The sequence below is a fragment of the Hemitrygon akajei genome, chromosome 6 (genome assembly GCF_048418815.1).
Source record: "Hemitrygon akajei chromosome 6, sHemAka1.3, whole genome shotgun sequence".
Lineage (NCBI taxonomy): Eukaryota > Metazoa > Chordata > Chondrichthyes > Myliobatiformes > Dasyatidae > Hemitrygon > Hemitrygon akajei.
In genome coordinates, this window is record NC_133129.1 from 83,804,471 (window position 1) to 83,818,126 (window position 13,656).

General features: G+C 41.6%; 1 protein-coding gene across 2 annotated transcripts in view; it reads right to left on the reverse strand.

Annotated features, from left to right (window-relative positions):
• The window catches only part of ift74 (intraflagellar transport 74), a 242,813-nt gene that overhangs the window by 115,273 nt on the left and 113,884 nt on the right, over nt 1-13,656 (reverse strand). For both annotated transcript variants that reach the window (XM_073048695.1, XM_073048694.1), the window contains exons 9-10: nt 3,779-3,841; nt 414-557 (exon numbers count right to left, since the gene is read on the reverse strand). In XM_073048695.1, the coding sequence (XP_072904796.1) occupies nt 414-557; nt 3,779-3,841 (207 nt within the window). The remainder of the gene's footprint in view (nt 1-413; nt 558-3,778; nt 3,842-13,656) is intronic.

The following is a 13,656-nucleotide window of genomic DNA, read 5'->3' on the forward strand; positions in this document are numbered from 1 at the left end:
CTACCACGAAACTGTTCCCACAACCTATGCACTCACTTTCAAGGACGCTTCTTTCATGTTCTCAATATTATTTTCTTCTTATTATTTTTCTCCTTTGTATTTGCATATTGTTGGTTTATCCATCCTGTTGGGTACAGTTTTTCATGGATTCCATTGTGTTTGTTGGATTTACTGTGTATGCCTACAAAAAATGAATCTCAGGGTTGTATATGGTGACTTATATGTACTTTGATAATATATTCGCTTTGAGCTTTGAACTACCATCATCACCATGCACCTTTCTTCTGCTAAATGACTTGAATAGCTTTTCAACCATACTTCCTTAATTTCTTTCATATATTGTACACATTTTCTTAAATCACTGCACTTGGAGAAACCTTTAAAAACTGATTGGCTTAGCAGGTCAATTTCACCTGTTTTAGTAGTCGTTCCCTCTCCTCCTGTGGAGATCCCATACTTTTATTTTCTGCAATCATCTGAGTACGGTGACTTTCAAGCTCATGGAGTTTTTCATACAGAACCACCGCTTCTTGCTTCACCTGGGAATGGGCTATCTCCTGTGGAAAAAGAACAGAATTTGAATTTTATTTTATTAAATTACATGGCTCTTTCTTAAGAACATAGTAAAGTATAACACAGAAACAGGCCTTTCAGCTTACTATGTTTGTGCCAAATAATTCAAACTAATTGTAGCTGCCTGAACATGGTTTATATACCTCCACTCCTTGCCTGTTGTCTAAATGCCTCTTGGGTGTTGCTACTGTATCTACTTCCACCAATTTCCCCACCAGCATGTTCCAGCCACCTAGCAATCTCTGTGTAACACACTCACCTCATAAATCTCCTTTAAAAATTTCCTTCTCACCTTAAAGCAATGATATTTAACCCAGGGGAAAAAGACTGACTAACCAATCTTTGCTTCGCATAATTTTATATACTTCTATCAGAATAGACATAAATCTGCAACACTCCATAGAAAACAATTCAAGTTTGTCCAACTTTTCCCATCAGTCAACAGCCTCTAAGTCAAGCAACATACTGGCAAACCTCTTCTGCACCCTCTCCAAAGACTTGACATTCTTCCTGTAATGCGGTAAGCAGAACTGTGCACAGACTAGACACTTTACACCTTTAGCTTTAATGACGAGTAGAAAAGCTATGACGCTTGCTTCTGTTTGAACACAGAATAGTGCAGCACAGTACAGGCCCGTCAGCCCATAATATTGCATCAACCTTTTAACCTACTCCAAGATAAATCTAACCCTTCCCTCCCACATAGCCCTCCATTTTTCTATCATCCATATGCCTCTGAAAGTCTCTTAAATGGCTCTAATGTGTCTGCCTCTACCATCACTCCATATATCCACCACTCTGCAAAAAAAACTACCTCTAACTACCTTATACTTGTTTGCTGTTTTGGGTTTTTTTCTGCTTGTTGTGTTCTGTGTTGTTCTGCAAGCTTAGTAGGAATGCTATATTGGCATTAGAATGTGTAGCAATGCTTGTGGGCTGCCTCCAACTAGTTGATAATGCAAATACATACTTCACTATATGTTTTGAAGTACACACAGTAAATAAACTTGAATCTTGAATTACTCTTTCTTGTATTAGCAATTTCCGTCCTGGGAAAAAGGCGCTACCTGTTCACTTTATCATCTTCTACACCTCTATCAAGTCATCTCTCATCTTGCTTCACTCTAAAGAGAAAACACTGGCTCACTCAAACTATCCTCATAAGACATGCTCTCTAAACCAGGCATTAAATCTCCTCTGCACCCTCTCTAAAGCTTCCACATCTTTCCTATAATGATGTAATCAGAACTGAACACAATATTCCAAGTGTTGCCTAACCAGTTTTATAGAACTGCAACATTACCTCACAGATCTTGAATTCAATCCCTCAACTAATGAACGCTGATACATCATTTGCCTTCTTAACCACCTTATCAATCACATGGCAACTTTGAAAGATCTATAGACATGAACCCTGAGAGCAAGAGGACTGTAAGGGACAAAACTGGTCCTCTGGAAGATCAGAATGTTAATCTATACATGGAGCCAAAAGACATGGGGGAGATCCTAAATGAACTTATATTTACTTAGGAGACAGACACAGAGTCTAGCGAGATGAGGCAAAGCGACAGTGAGCTCGTGGACCTTCTACAGATTACAAACGATGAGGAGTTAGCTGTTTTGAGGCAAATTAGGGTGAATAACTCCCCAGGGCCTGACAAGGTATTCCCTCATACCCTGTGGGAGGCAAGTGCAAAAATTGCAGGACCCTATCATTTCAAGGGGCCCTTTAAATCATCCTTAGCGACAAGTGAGGTACCAGTGGATTGGAGGATGGCTAATATTTAAGAATGGCTCTAAAAATAAACCGGGAAATAATAAGCCAGTGAGCCTTGCATCAGTCGTGGAAAAATCATTGGAAGGTATTCTAAGGGTGGCAGAGTGGAGATACATCCCTACCAGAGGTATAAGGTGTTCCTTCCCTCTGCCAGCCTGCAGGACATCCTTGGGCAAGATTTAGCACCTGCTTAACCCCCCGATCAGGGTCACGTGAAGCTCTGCAAGAAGGTGGTAGATGTTTGCATCAGTAGCTGGTGAATATCACAAGCCCTGGTTATCCGACCACTGATGCCAGACAGACATTTCCTGAAGAGGATGGTAATGATAAAGGCTAGGGTCACAAGTCTTGTAAAGACACCGCCCAGTAGAAGGCAATGGCAAACCACTTCTGTAGAAACATTTGCCAAGAGCAATAATGTATCAGTCTGCTTTACGCTAGCCTCACATTAGTTAAGGTCCCTCTCACTGCTGAGCATGCCCACAACTCACTGACCTTAACCATACATCTTTTGAATGTGGGAAAAAACCAGAGGACCCAAACAAAAATCACCCAGTCACAGGAAGAACATCCAAACTCCATACATGACAGTAACGGGAATCAAACTGAAACAGCATTACACTAACCACTATAATAGCTGTGCTAACCTCTATGCTACTGTGCCACCCAACTTCTACTTTTCAGTAGAATCCCAAACGTCCTTCTATGAGCAGAAATGGTCTTGGGATTCCATGTAAGCCATCTGCTATCTCATTTACCCATTAACATGCTCTGGTGTTACATTCCCACATTCTACATAAGGCATTTGCCACCCATACACACAGTCCCATCAACAGTTCTATTTCTTTTCCTTTACATACATTAATCTATTTATCTCAATCATAACTTGCATAATGAAATCCACCTAATTGCTCTCTATAGTTAAAAAAGTGGTGGGGGTGGTGACCCATCACAGTTTTTGGGGACAATTTTGAATGGAGCCATAGGAGATGGGTAAAGTCCTTAATAAACATTTCTCCTGTGTTTTGTCACAGAGGAAGACATGAAGACTTTGGAAGTAGGATAAATAAATGGAGAGTTCTTGTAAGTAGTCTTCTAGTTACCATAATATTTCCCAATAATTTGTATGCTGTAGAAACCTAATCTGGAAATGTAGTTCAATGGAAAGCTTAAGTAAGAATCCATAGCTATGATCTGCACATCAAGTTCTCAAGTAATTAGTGAATTCTAGGATTAAGAGAATAATCTGAATTTCAAGCAGCGACTTTAGCCAAAGTTATCCCTGGAAAAATATATCAAATATTCCTACATTGTTTAGATCAGAATTTACTGTATTCAAATATTTGTGAATGTCATCAATTTTGCATAAATAAAGCTCAGAATATAATAATCAAATAAAATAGAAGTGTAAATGTTCACAACTCTTACAGCCTCCAGTGCTTCCTTTCTTGTATTCAATGCATCCAACTCTTGCTGTCGAGCATCCAACTCCTAAAAAGATAACCAAGCAAAAAATATCAGAAACAGACACCATTCATTCCTCCTAAACCACAAATAGAGTGACTTGGAAGAGAATAGGGCACCTGAAAGCCCAAGACAGAAAGCTAAGTGTGGCCAATTCTACCTTGCAAGCCAAGATGCCCATCTAGACTGGTTCCATTTGCTCACACTTGGCCTATAACCTTCTAAAGCTTTCCTAGTCATGTACTTGCCCAAATGTCTTTTAAATATTGTTATTCTACCTACTTTCATAATTTCTAACAGTAGCTTGTTCTGCATTACCTTTGCCAGGTTCCCAAGTCTTCACATCTTTCTCCATGGTAAAACACAGGAAAAAATAAACTTTGAGAACTCTTGCCTTTCTGATTACTTTATCCAGTGTACTCCAGATCAGCCATTAGTGGCGTGTGGCCAAGTGGTAGGTGTTGGACTAGCGATCTGAAGGTTGTGGGTTCGAGCCCCAGCTGAGGCAATGTGTTGTGTCCTTGAGCAAGGCACTTAACCACACACTGCTCCAGTCCATCCAGCTGAAAATGGGTACCAGCAAAATGCTGGTTAATCTCACAATAGACTGGCGTCCTATGGGGGGGAGGGGAGTCTCGTACTCTCAGTCGCTTCATGCCACAGAAACCATCAGACCTTATAGGCCCAATGAGCCTATAAGGTTTGGAACAGACTTTAACTTTAACCAGATCTTATTGAATGGCAGAGCAGGCTCCATGGGCCAGATGGCCTACTTCTGCTCCTATTTCTTATGTTCTCCCATCATAGGAATCATCTTCTCCACATTCACTCTATCAAGGTTTTTCACCATTTGATATGTTTTAATAAGGTCACCCCTCATTCTTCTGAATTCTAGTGAATACAGTCCCAGACCATCAAATGTTCTATGTATGACAAGCTTTTCAATCCTGAAATCATTTCTGTGAACCTCCTTTGAACACTCTCCAATTTCAGCACATCCCTTCTAAGGGGCCCAAACTTGCTCACAGTACTCCAAGTGAGGACTCACCTGTGCTTTATGAAGTCTCAACATTACATCCTTGCTTTTATATTCTAGTTTTCTTGAAATGAATCTTAACACTGCATTTGTCTTCACCAGAGACTCAAACTTGCAAATTAACCTTTAAGAAATTCTGCACAAGGATTCCCAAGTCCCTTTGCAGCTCAGTTTTTTTGTATTTTCTCACCATTTAGAAAATAGTCACCCCTTTCATTTCTTATACCAAAGTGCATGACCATACACCTTCCAACACTGTATTCCATCTGCCATTTCTTTGCCCGTCCTCTTAATCTGTCCAAGTCCTTCTGTAGCCTCTTAACTTCCTCAAAACTTCCCCTTCCACCTATCTTCATATTGTCTGCAAACTTTGCAACAAAGCCTTCAATACTATCATCCAAATCTCTTTAATATCACTGGCTAACTTACTTTCATATTCCATCTTTACCTCCTTAATGACTTTTTTAGTTGCCTTCAGATGGCTGTTAAAAGCTTTCCAATCCTCTAACTTCCCACTAATTTTTGCTCTATTATCTGCTCTCTCTTTGCTTTGACTTCTCTTGTTAGCCATAGTTGTTTCCTCTTTTTTTTTTAAGAATACTTCTTCCTCTTTGGGATGTATATATCCTGTGCCTTCTGAATTGTTTCCAAAAATTCAGCCGTTGCTGCTCTACCGTCATCCCTGCCATTGATCTTTTCCAGTCAATTCTGACCAGCTCCTTTCTCATGCCTCTCTAATTCCCTTTACTCCACATCTGACTTCAGCTTCTCCTCAAATTTCAGAGTGAATTTGATCATATTATGATCACGTTCCCCTAAGGGTTCTTTTATCTTAAGCTCTCCACATAACACCCAATCCAGAATATCTGACCTTCTAGTGGGTTCAACCATGAGCTGCTCTAAAAAGCTATCTCATAGGTACTCCAGAAATTCCCCCTCCTGTAAACCAGCACCAACTTGATTTTCCCGATCTACTGTAGATTGAAGTCCCTTCATGACTACTATAACATTGCCCTTTTGGCATGCATTTCCGATCTCCTGTTGTAATTTGTAGGCTACATCATTTCTACTGTTTGGGGGTCTGTATATAACTCACATCAGGGTCTTTTCACCTGTGCAGTTCCTTAGCACTATCCACAATGATTCAACACTTTCTAAGCCTGTGTCACCTCTTTCTAATGATTTGATTTCATTTTTTTACCAACAGCGCAACGCCACTCCCTCTGCCTTCCTGCCTATCCTTTTGATAGAATGTGTATCCTTGGACATTAAGCTCCCAGCCATTATCTTTCAACCATGATTCAGTGATGCCTACAACATCGTACCTGCCAATCTGCAACTGTGCTGCAAGTTCATCTATCTTATTCCATATACAGCTCACATTCAAAAACAGCACTTTCAGCTCTGTATTCACCCTTTTCAATTTTGTCACACCATGCTCAACCTTTTGATTCCTAACTTTGTCGAACATCTTACCAACATCTGCCTCAGCAACCTCTCCACTAACTGCTTTGGCACTCTGGTTCCCATCCTCTGCACTTTACAACTCTTTCTCCCTGTGAGACAACACTCAAGAAATTACGGATCTGTATTCCCAAATCTCTCAGTTCTACTACACTCCTCAGTGCCCTAAGGCTCACTGTGTAAGTCCTACCAAAATGCAACAGCTCACACTTGTCGGCATTAAATTCCATCTGCCATTTTTCAGCCCATTTTCAGATGTAAGAGATCAGGGAGACTTGCAGTGTTAATTTTATTTTTAGATACAGCAACCCTTGTTTAAACTCCCTGGAGCAACTCCAGCAAAACCTTCCCACATGGATTCAACCAAAATATGGGACTCTTATTGGCAACTCTTTGCATTCAATGGGAAGCATCAAATATTCCTCTTTAGGACGACAATAGCTGAAATGCAGTCACATCCATGAGTACTTCAAACATCATCACTTTACGACGATTAAAAAATATATCGGTCATCAAAATTGGCGGACCCTGAATGGCAGACTCAGGACACGGGTGTAGCTCCCCTTTTAAGAAAAAGAAAGTTGGGAAGGTGCGCTGGAGATAATCTTGCCTTCCCACATCACACAAGAGGAGCATTCCATTGCCCTGCCCGGCATTCCCACTGTTCTACCTATGCAATAAAAAAAAGGAAAGGAAGAAAGCTACCTGAAAATATTTACCTACAGGCTCCGTCTCTCCTCGCCAAAGCCTCTGTTAGCCAAAGCTTCAAGATCCCCACTCACACAGTGGCTGCTCCCACTATGGCCACTCTACTTAAACCTACAAACAAGCTGGATGAACTCAGCAGGTCGGGCAGCATCCATTGAAACGAGCAGTCAACGTTTCGGGCCAAGACCCTTCATCAGGACCTGTCCTGATTTGACCACAGCATTTGCAGTGTACTTTGTGTTTACTACTTAAACCTAACTTTTTTGTTTTGCCCTTTGGGAAGTGTCTAATTAACCTACGATCCATGGTGCAAAGAATGTTCCAAGTGGCAGCACTCGCCTTTTCAACTCTCTCTCCCACTACGTAACAATTCAATGGCTCCTAGCGATCTGTGGCGCACAGAACATTTTAGGAAGAGCCTCTTCCCCTCCGCCATCAGATTTATAAACAGTTCAAAAAACCATGAATGCTATCCCCTTTGCATTAAATATCTGACTGTCTATCCACCTATACATCTTATTTGTAAGTTTTGTACTGTACTGTAATGACAAAACAACAAATTTCACAGCATATATCAGTGATAATAAACTTTATTCTGACTCAAAAAGCTTTACAGACAATTGGTAGGGCTATCCAGGCCACGCTCTCTTCTCAGTATTATCATCAAGTAGGAGATACAGAAACCTAAGACCCCACTACTTCAAGGTAAATGATCAGTCTCTCCTTGCCCTCAGGTTCTTGAATCAACCAGAAAAATATTAACACTAGATGGGACTAATGTTTCTCTCTCTCAATCTTGTACTTGTGTTGTTATGCCTATTTTGTTTTTCTGTACTCTTGCAAGATATGTATCAGCTCTGCCTCAGTCCTGCTTACCCAACCTGGAACATCTAGCAATCAAGTGTTGTTCATCTTATCTGCTGCGGGAGTCTTCAGCTAACATGTTGGTATTGGTGTATATTCCACTTTAGGCCAGTATCAAACAAGCTATAGACGAATGGAGCAACATTATCAAGCGCTCCCTGACGCCTTCCCCATCATTTGGGGGGATTTAACTAGGCAACTTGGAAAAGTCTCTAAATAATTATCACCAATGTATCGCCATGGTTAAGATTTTTTACTGTTATACTGTAGGTATTTCATTTTAGCAGCTCTGTAAGAGCAGTTTGTTCTGCTTTCAGCATGCTTGGATTTTTGCTAAAGAGGCTATGTTGTTCAACTTGGGAATGTTGTGTCAGCCAGTCAGGATGGTGGAATTAGAAGAAGGTTCGAGAGAACGCCGAGCGGAGAGGTTTTTGTACGGACACTGGTGTGGGCCGAAGTCTTTTTGGGGGGAGCTGGGAGAGGGCAGGAGGGAAGTTGGCTGAAGATGCCGTCCCTGTTGCACAAGGTGTTTTGTGCAGATGAATGGCTTCAGGGAGGAAGGACCAGTACTCTCGTGGGGGTTCCCATTTGCTTGAGATGGATTTCGAACAATAGATGGAAGGTAGATAATTCTGGTCACCGAATTATAGGAAAGATATCAATAAATTAGAGAGAGTGCAGAGACGATTTACTAGGATGTTACCTGGGTTTCAGCACTTAAGTTACAGAGAAAGGTTGAACAAGTTAGGTCTCTATTCATTGGAGCGTAGAAGGTTGAGGGGGGATTTGATCAAGGTATTTAAAATTTTGAGAGGGATAGATAGAGTTGACGTGAATAGGCTGTTTCCATTGAGAGTAGGGGAGATTCAAACGAGAGGACATGATTTGAGAGTTAGGGGGCAAAAGTTTAAGGGAAACACAAGGGGGTATTTCTTTACTCAGAGAGTGATAGCTGTGTGGAATGAGCTTCCTGTAGAAGTAGTAGAGGCCAGTTCAGTTGTGTCATTTAAGGTAAAATTGGATAGGTATATGGACAGGAAAGGAGTGGAGGGTTATGGGCTGAGTGCGGGTAGGTGGGACTAGGTGAGATTAAGAGTTCGGCACGGACTAGGAGGGCCGAGATGGCCTGTTTCCGTGCTGTGATTGTTATATGGTTATATGGTGTGTGCTTTCACACAGACCGTGGGTCCAGCGCACGAGTTAAAGACAACTTCAAGATGAGCTCCAACTCACGTGCCTATTTGGACTGGGTTAACTGCAATGGGTCCTTATTTTTTTTTTTCTTTTTCTTTTCCTACTAACTGCTCGATAAAGCTGATATTTGTAAATATGATTTCTTTATGATTATATGCAGTGTACGAACTGTTACTGTATTTCTGGCCAGTGTGAAATTGCAAGTGGGCAGCATTTACACAGTATTCACTCTGATTGGGGTGTGGGTGGGCGAAACATCCCAGCTCTCCCGGTTTGATGGGACCCAAGTCATATCAATCCTAGATGTACAGAATTTGAGAAAGGTGGTTTTTACACTGCTGAGTTCATTGGCATGTTAGCGAGGGGCTAACCAGTTCTGTTTCTAGGACGCTCAGTTAAAAGGGGTTTCACCAGCATAACACTTGTGAAACCAGAAGATCCAATACTCTGGACCACTGTTATACTACCATCAAGAATGCTTACCATACCCACACTTTGGACAGTCTGATCACCTGGCTGTAATTCTACTCCCTGAGTATCAGCAGAGATTGAAGACTATAGCACCAACAGAGATGACTGAGAAGGTATGGACAAGGGAAGAAGAGGAGTGCTTGAAGAACTGCTTTAAGGCAGTGGACTGGACAGTATTCAGGGATTCATTTTGAGTCTGAATGAATACGTCACAGTTGTCATTGACTTCAACAAGACCTGTTCAGCCAAGTAGGTGCCTACAAGAATATACCATACATCAATGAATCAAAAGCCAAGGATTAACCAGGAGATTCATAGTCAGCTGAGGGCTAGATCTGTAGCACTAAGTATGGTGATTCAGGACTACATAAAAGGCCAGGTATGACTATGGAAGGCTATCTCAAAAGCAAAGGAACAATTCTGAATGAGGTTAGAGGTAGAATCAGATGTACGTCAACTATGGCAGGGTTTGCATTTCATTACTTCCTATAAAGCAAATCATGAATGGCAGTCAACAATCAACTCCAACATCTTCCTAACCATTGAGGTCACCCAGGACATCACAAATGGCAGTGATGCTGCACTCTCAGATGAGCTCAGCACCTTTTATGCACACTTTGAAAAGGAGAATAAAACTACACTATGAGGATCCCTGCATCATCTGGTGACACTGTGATCTCTGTCTTGAAGACCGATGGCAACATCTTGCAAGAGGGTTAACCCTTGCAAGGTTACAGGCCTCAATGGTGTAACTGGTAGGGCCCTGAAAACCTGTGCCAACCATGTGGCAAATGTGCTCAAAGACATTTTCAATCTCTCACTGCTACAGTCAGAAGCTCCAACCTGCTTCAATAGGCAACAATTATACCAGTGTTCAAGAAGAGCAGGGTGAGCTGCCTTAACAACTATCATCCAGTAGCACTCACATCTATGGTGATGAAGTGCTTTGAAAGGTTGATTATGGCTGAACAAATTGCTGCCTAAGCAAGCAGTTGGACCCACTGCAATCTGCTTATCACCACAGTACATTCTCAGCAGATGCGATCTCATTGGCATTTTACATGTCCTTGGATCACCTGAACAACATTAATACTTTTGGCAGGCTACTGTTCATTGACTACAGCTAAATGTTTAACACAATCATAAGACCATAAGATATACGAGCAGAATTAGGCCATTTGGTCCATCGAGACTGCTCTGTCATTTCATCAAGGCTGATCCATTTCCCACTCAACCCCAATGTTCTGCCTCCTCCCCATAACCCAAGTGATGCCTCAACATAAAGAGTCCCTTATAAAACGCCAACATTACATTCTTGCTTTTATGTTGTAGTCCTCTTGAAATGAATGCCAATATTGCATTTGCCTTCCTCACCACCGACTCAATCTGCATATTAACTTTTAAAGGAATACTACATGTGGACCCCCAAGTCCCTTTGCACCTCAGATTTTTGAATTTTCTCAATGTTTAGAAATTAGACTACATTTTTATTTCTTCTACCAAAGTGCATGAACATACCCTTCTTGACACTGAATTCCATCTGTCACTTGTTTGCTCATTCGCCCAATCTGTCTAAGTCCTTCTTCAGCCTCTCTGCTTCCTCAAAACTATCTTCATATTCTCTGCAAAATTTGCAACAAAGCCATCAATTCCATCAACAAGATCACTGGCATATAACGTAAACAGAAGTGGTGTCAACACAGATGACCAAGGAATACAACTAGCCACCGACAACCAATCAGTAAAAGCTCCTTTTATTCACACTCTGCCAAGCAGCCAATGGTCTATCCATACTAGTATCTTTCCTTTAATACTATGGACTCATACGTGGCACCTTGTCAAAGGCCTTCTGAAAATCCAACTACATAACATCCACCAATTCTCCTTTATCTATCCTGCTTGTTATTTCTTCAAAGGATTTGAAGAAATCCTTGCTTGCTTGTCAGGCAAGATTTTCTCTTAAGGAAACCATGCTGACTTCAGCCTATTTTATGATGTGCCTCCAAGTATCCAAAAACAATTAACTCCAACATCTTCCCTAACATTGACTTCACCCAGGACATGCCCATGTCTCATTGCTACCATCAGGGTGTAAGTTTAAGAGCCTGAAGGCACAAACTCAACGATTCAAGAACAGCTTATTCCCCTCTGCAATAAGATTTCTGAATAAACATTAACCAATGAACACTATCTTACTATTTTCTCTCTTTTTGCAGTATTTAACATTTTTAATATATATACTTACTGTAATTTACAGATTTTTATTATTATGTACAGCTAGTCCCCGAGTTACAAATGTCCGACTTACAGACAACTCGTACTTACGAACCGAGGAAGGAGAACGCCGTCCACCATTTTAAGTTGTTGCTGTTGACACTGTGTTGAGTGTCTAACTTTGTATTTGGCTTAAATTTTTCTTAGAATGGTTCACCCTGACCCCAACCCTCCTTCCGGTCAGCTGGTGGCGCAGTGAGATCAGCGCTGGGCTGGAAAATGGAATTTCCCGAGTTCGATCCAATGACAGACCGCTCCCGTGCCGGGTTGATGTCGATCCAGTGACTCCTGTACCATCCGTGCTGGGTTGATGTCAAGCGCACAACTCAACCTCGTAAAAAAAAACACTGCCACCTCCAGTTTAAATTCCCATGCGGAATATTGTGGAGGATCAAATACAGTACCCAAACCCAGCACAGCCCCCACTTGTCCCACTTAACCTGTCTCAGTGTGGACCCGGGGAATTCAGTGCAGTGGTCCTTAGGACCCAGCGGACTTCGGGAGCCGGCGGAGGTCGGGACCCACCGCCTGCAGTGTTTCTGTTCTGTTGATGGGAAGCGATCACAATTGAAAATAAAGCGGAAATAATAAAGCATTTGGAAAGAGTTGAAACACCATTGGTCATTGGAAAAGCGTTAGGCTACAGTCCGTCAACGATCGGAACAATTATAAAGGATAAAGTGAGAATAACGGAGCATGTGAAAGGCCCTGCCCCGATGAAAACTACAATTATCACTAAGCAATGCAGTGGTTTAATTATTGGAATACATATATTTCTTAAGTGTTTTATATGCATAGAAAGGTAAAATATATAGTATATACTAAGGCAAACATTTGACTAACTGACGCTAAATAATACCGGATGTACTTGTTCCAACTTACGTACAAATCCAACTTAAAGACGGACTCAGGAACGGAACTCGTACGTAACACGGGGACTGCCTATATTGCAATGTACTACTATCGTATTACAAAAAATTTCACAACATAAGCTGGTGATATTAAACCTTATTCTGACGGGACAGTTAGGGAGTGATTATGCTTATTTATCTATTTATTTAGAGATAGAGTGTAGAACAGGCCCTTCCAGCCGTTTGAACAGTACCGCTCAGTAACCCTCAACAAGCCCAATTCCATCCTAGCTTAATCACATAACAATTTACAAAGAAGGAAGCTGAGAAGCAGGACCTCAAAGTAGTAATCTCAGGATTACTGCATGTGCCACATGACAGCGAATAAAGGAACAGAATGAGGTGGAGGATAAATGTGTGGCTGAGGGATTGATGCAGTGGGCAGGGATTCAAATTTCTGGATCATTAGGACCTCTTTTGGGGCAGGTATGACCTGTACAAAAAAGATGGGTTGCACTTGAATCCCAGGGTGACCAATATCCTGGCGGGGAGGCTTGCAAAGGCTATTGGGGAGAGTTTCAACTAGAATTCCTGGGGGGTGGGAACTGAATTGAAGAGATAGAGGAAGAGGCGGCTGGCTCACAAATAGAGAAAGCTTGGAGACAGTGTGAGAGGGAAGATAGGCAGGTGATAGAGAAGGGACACGCTCAGACCAACGGTTTGAGATGTGTCAATTTTAATGCAAGGAGTATTATGAACAAAGCAGATGAGCTTAGAGCATGGATTAGTACTTGGAGCTATGATGTGACGATTACAGAGACTTGGATGGTGCAGGGGCAGGAAGGGTTACTTTGAGCGCCAGGCTTTAGATGTTTCAGAAAGGACAGGGAGGGAGACAAAAGAGGTGGGAGTATGGCACTGTTGGTCAGAGGTAATGTCACAGCTGCAAAAAAGGAGGAAGTCATGAACAGATTGTCTAT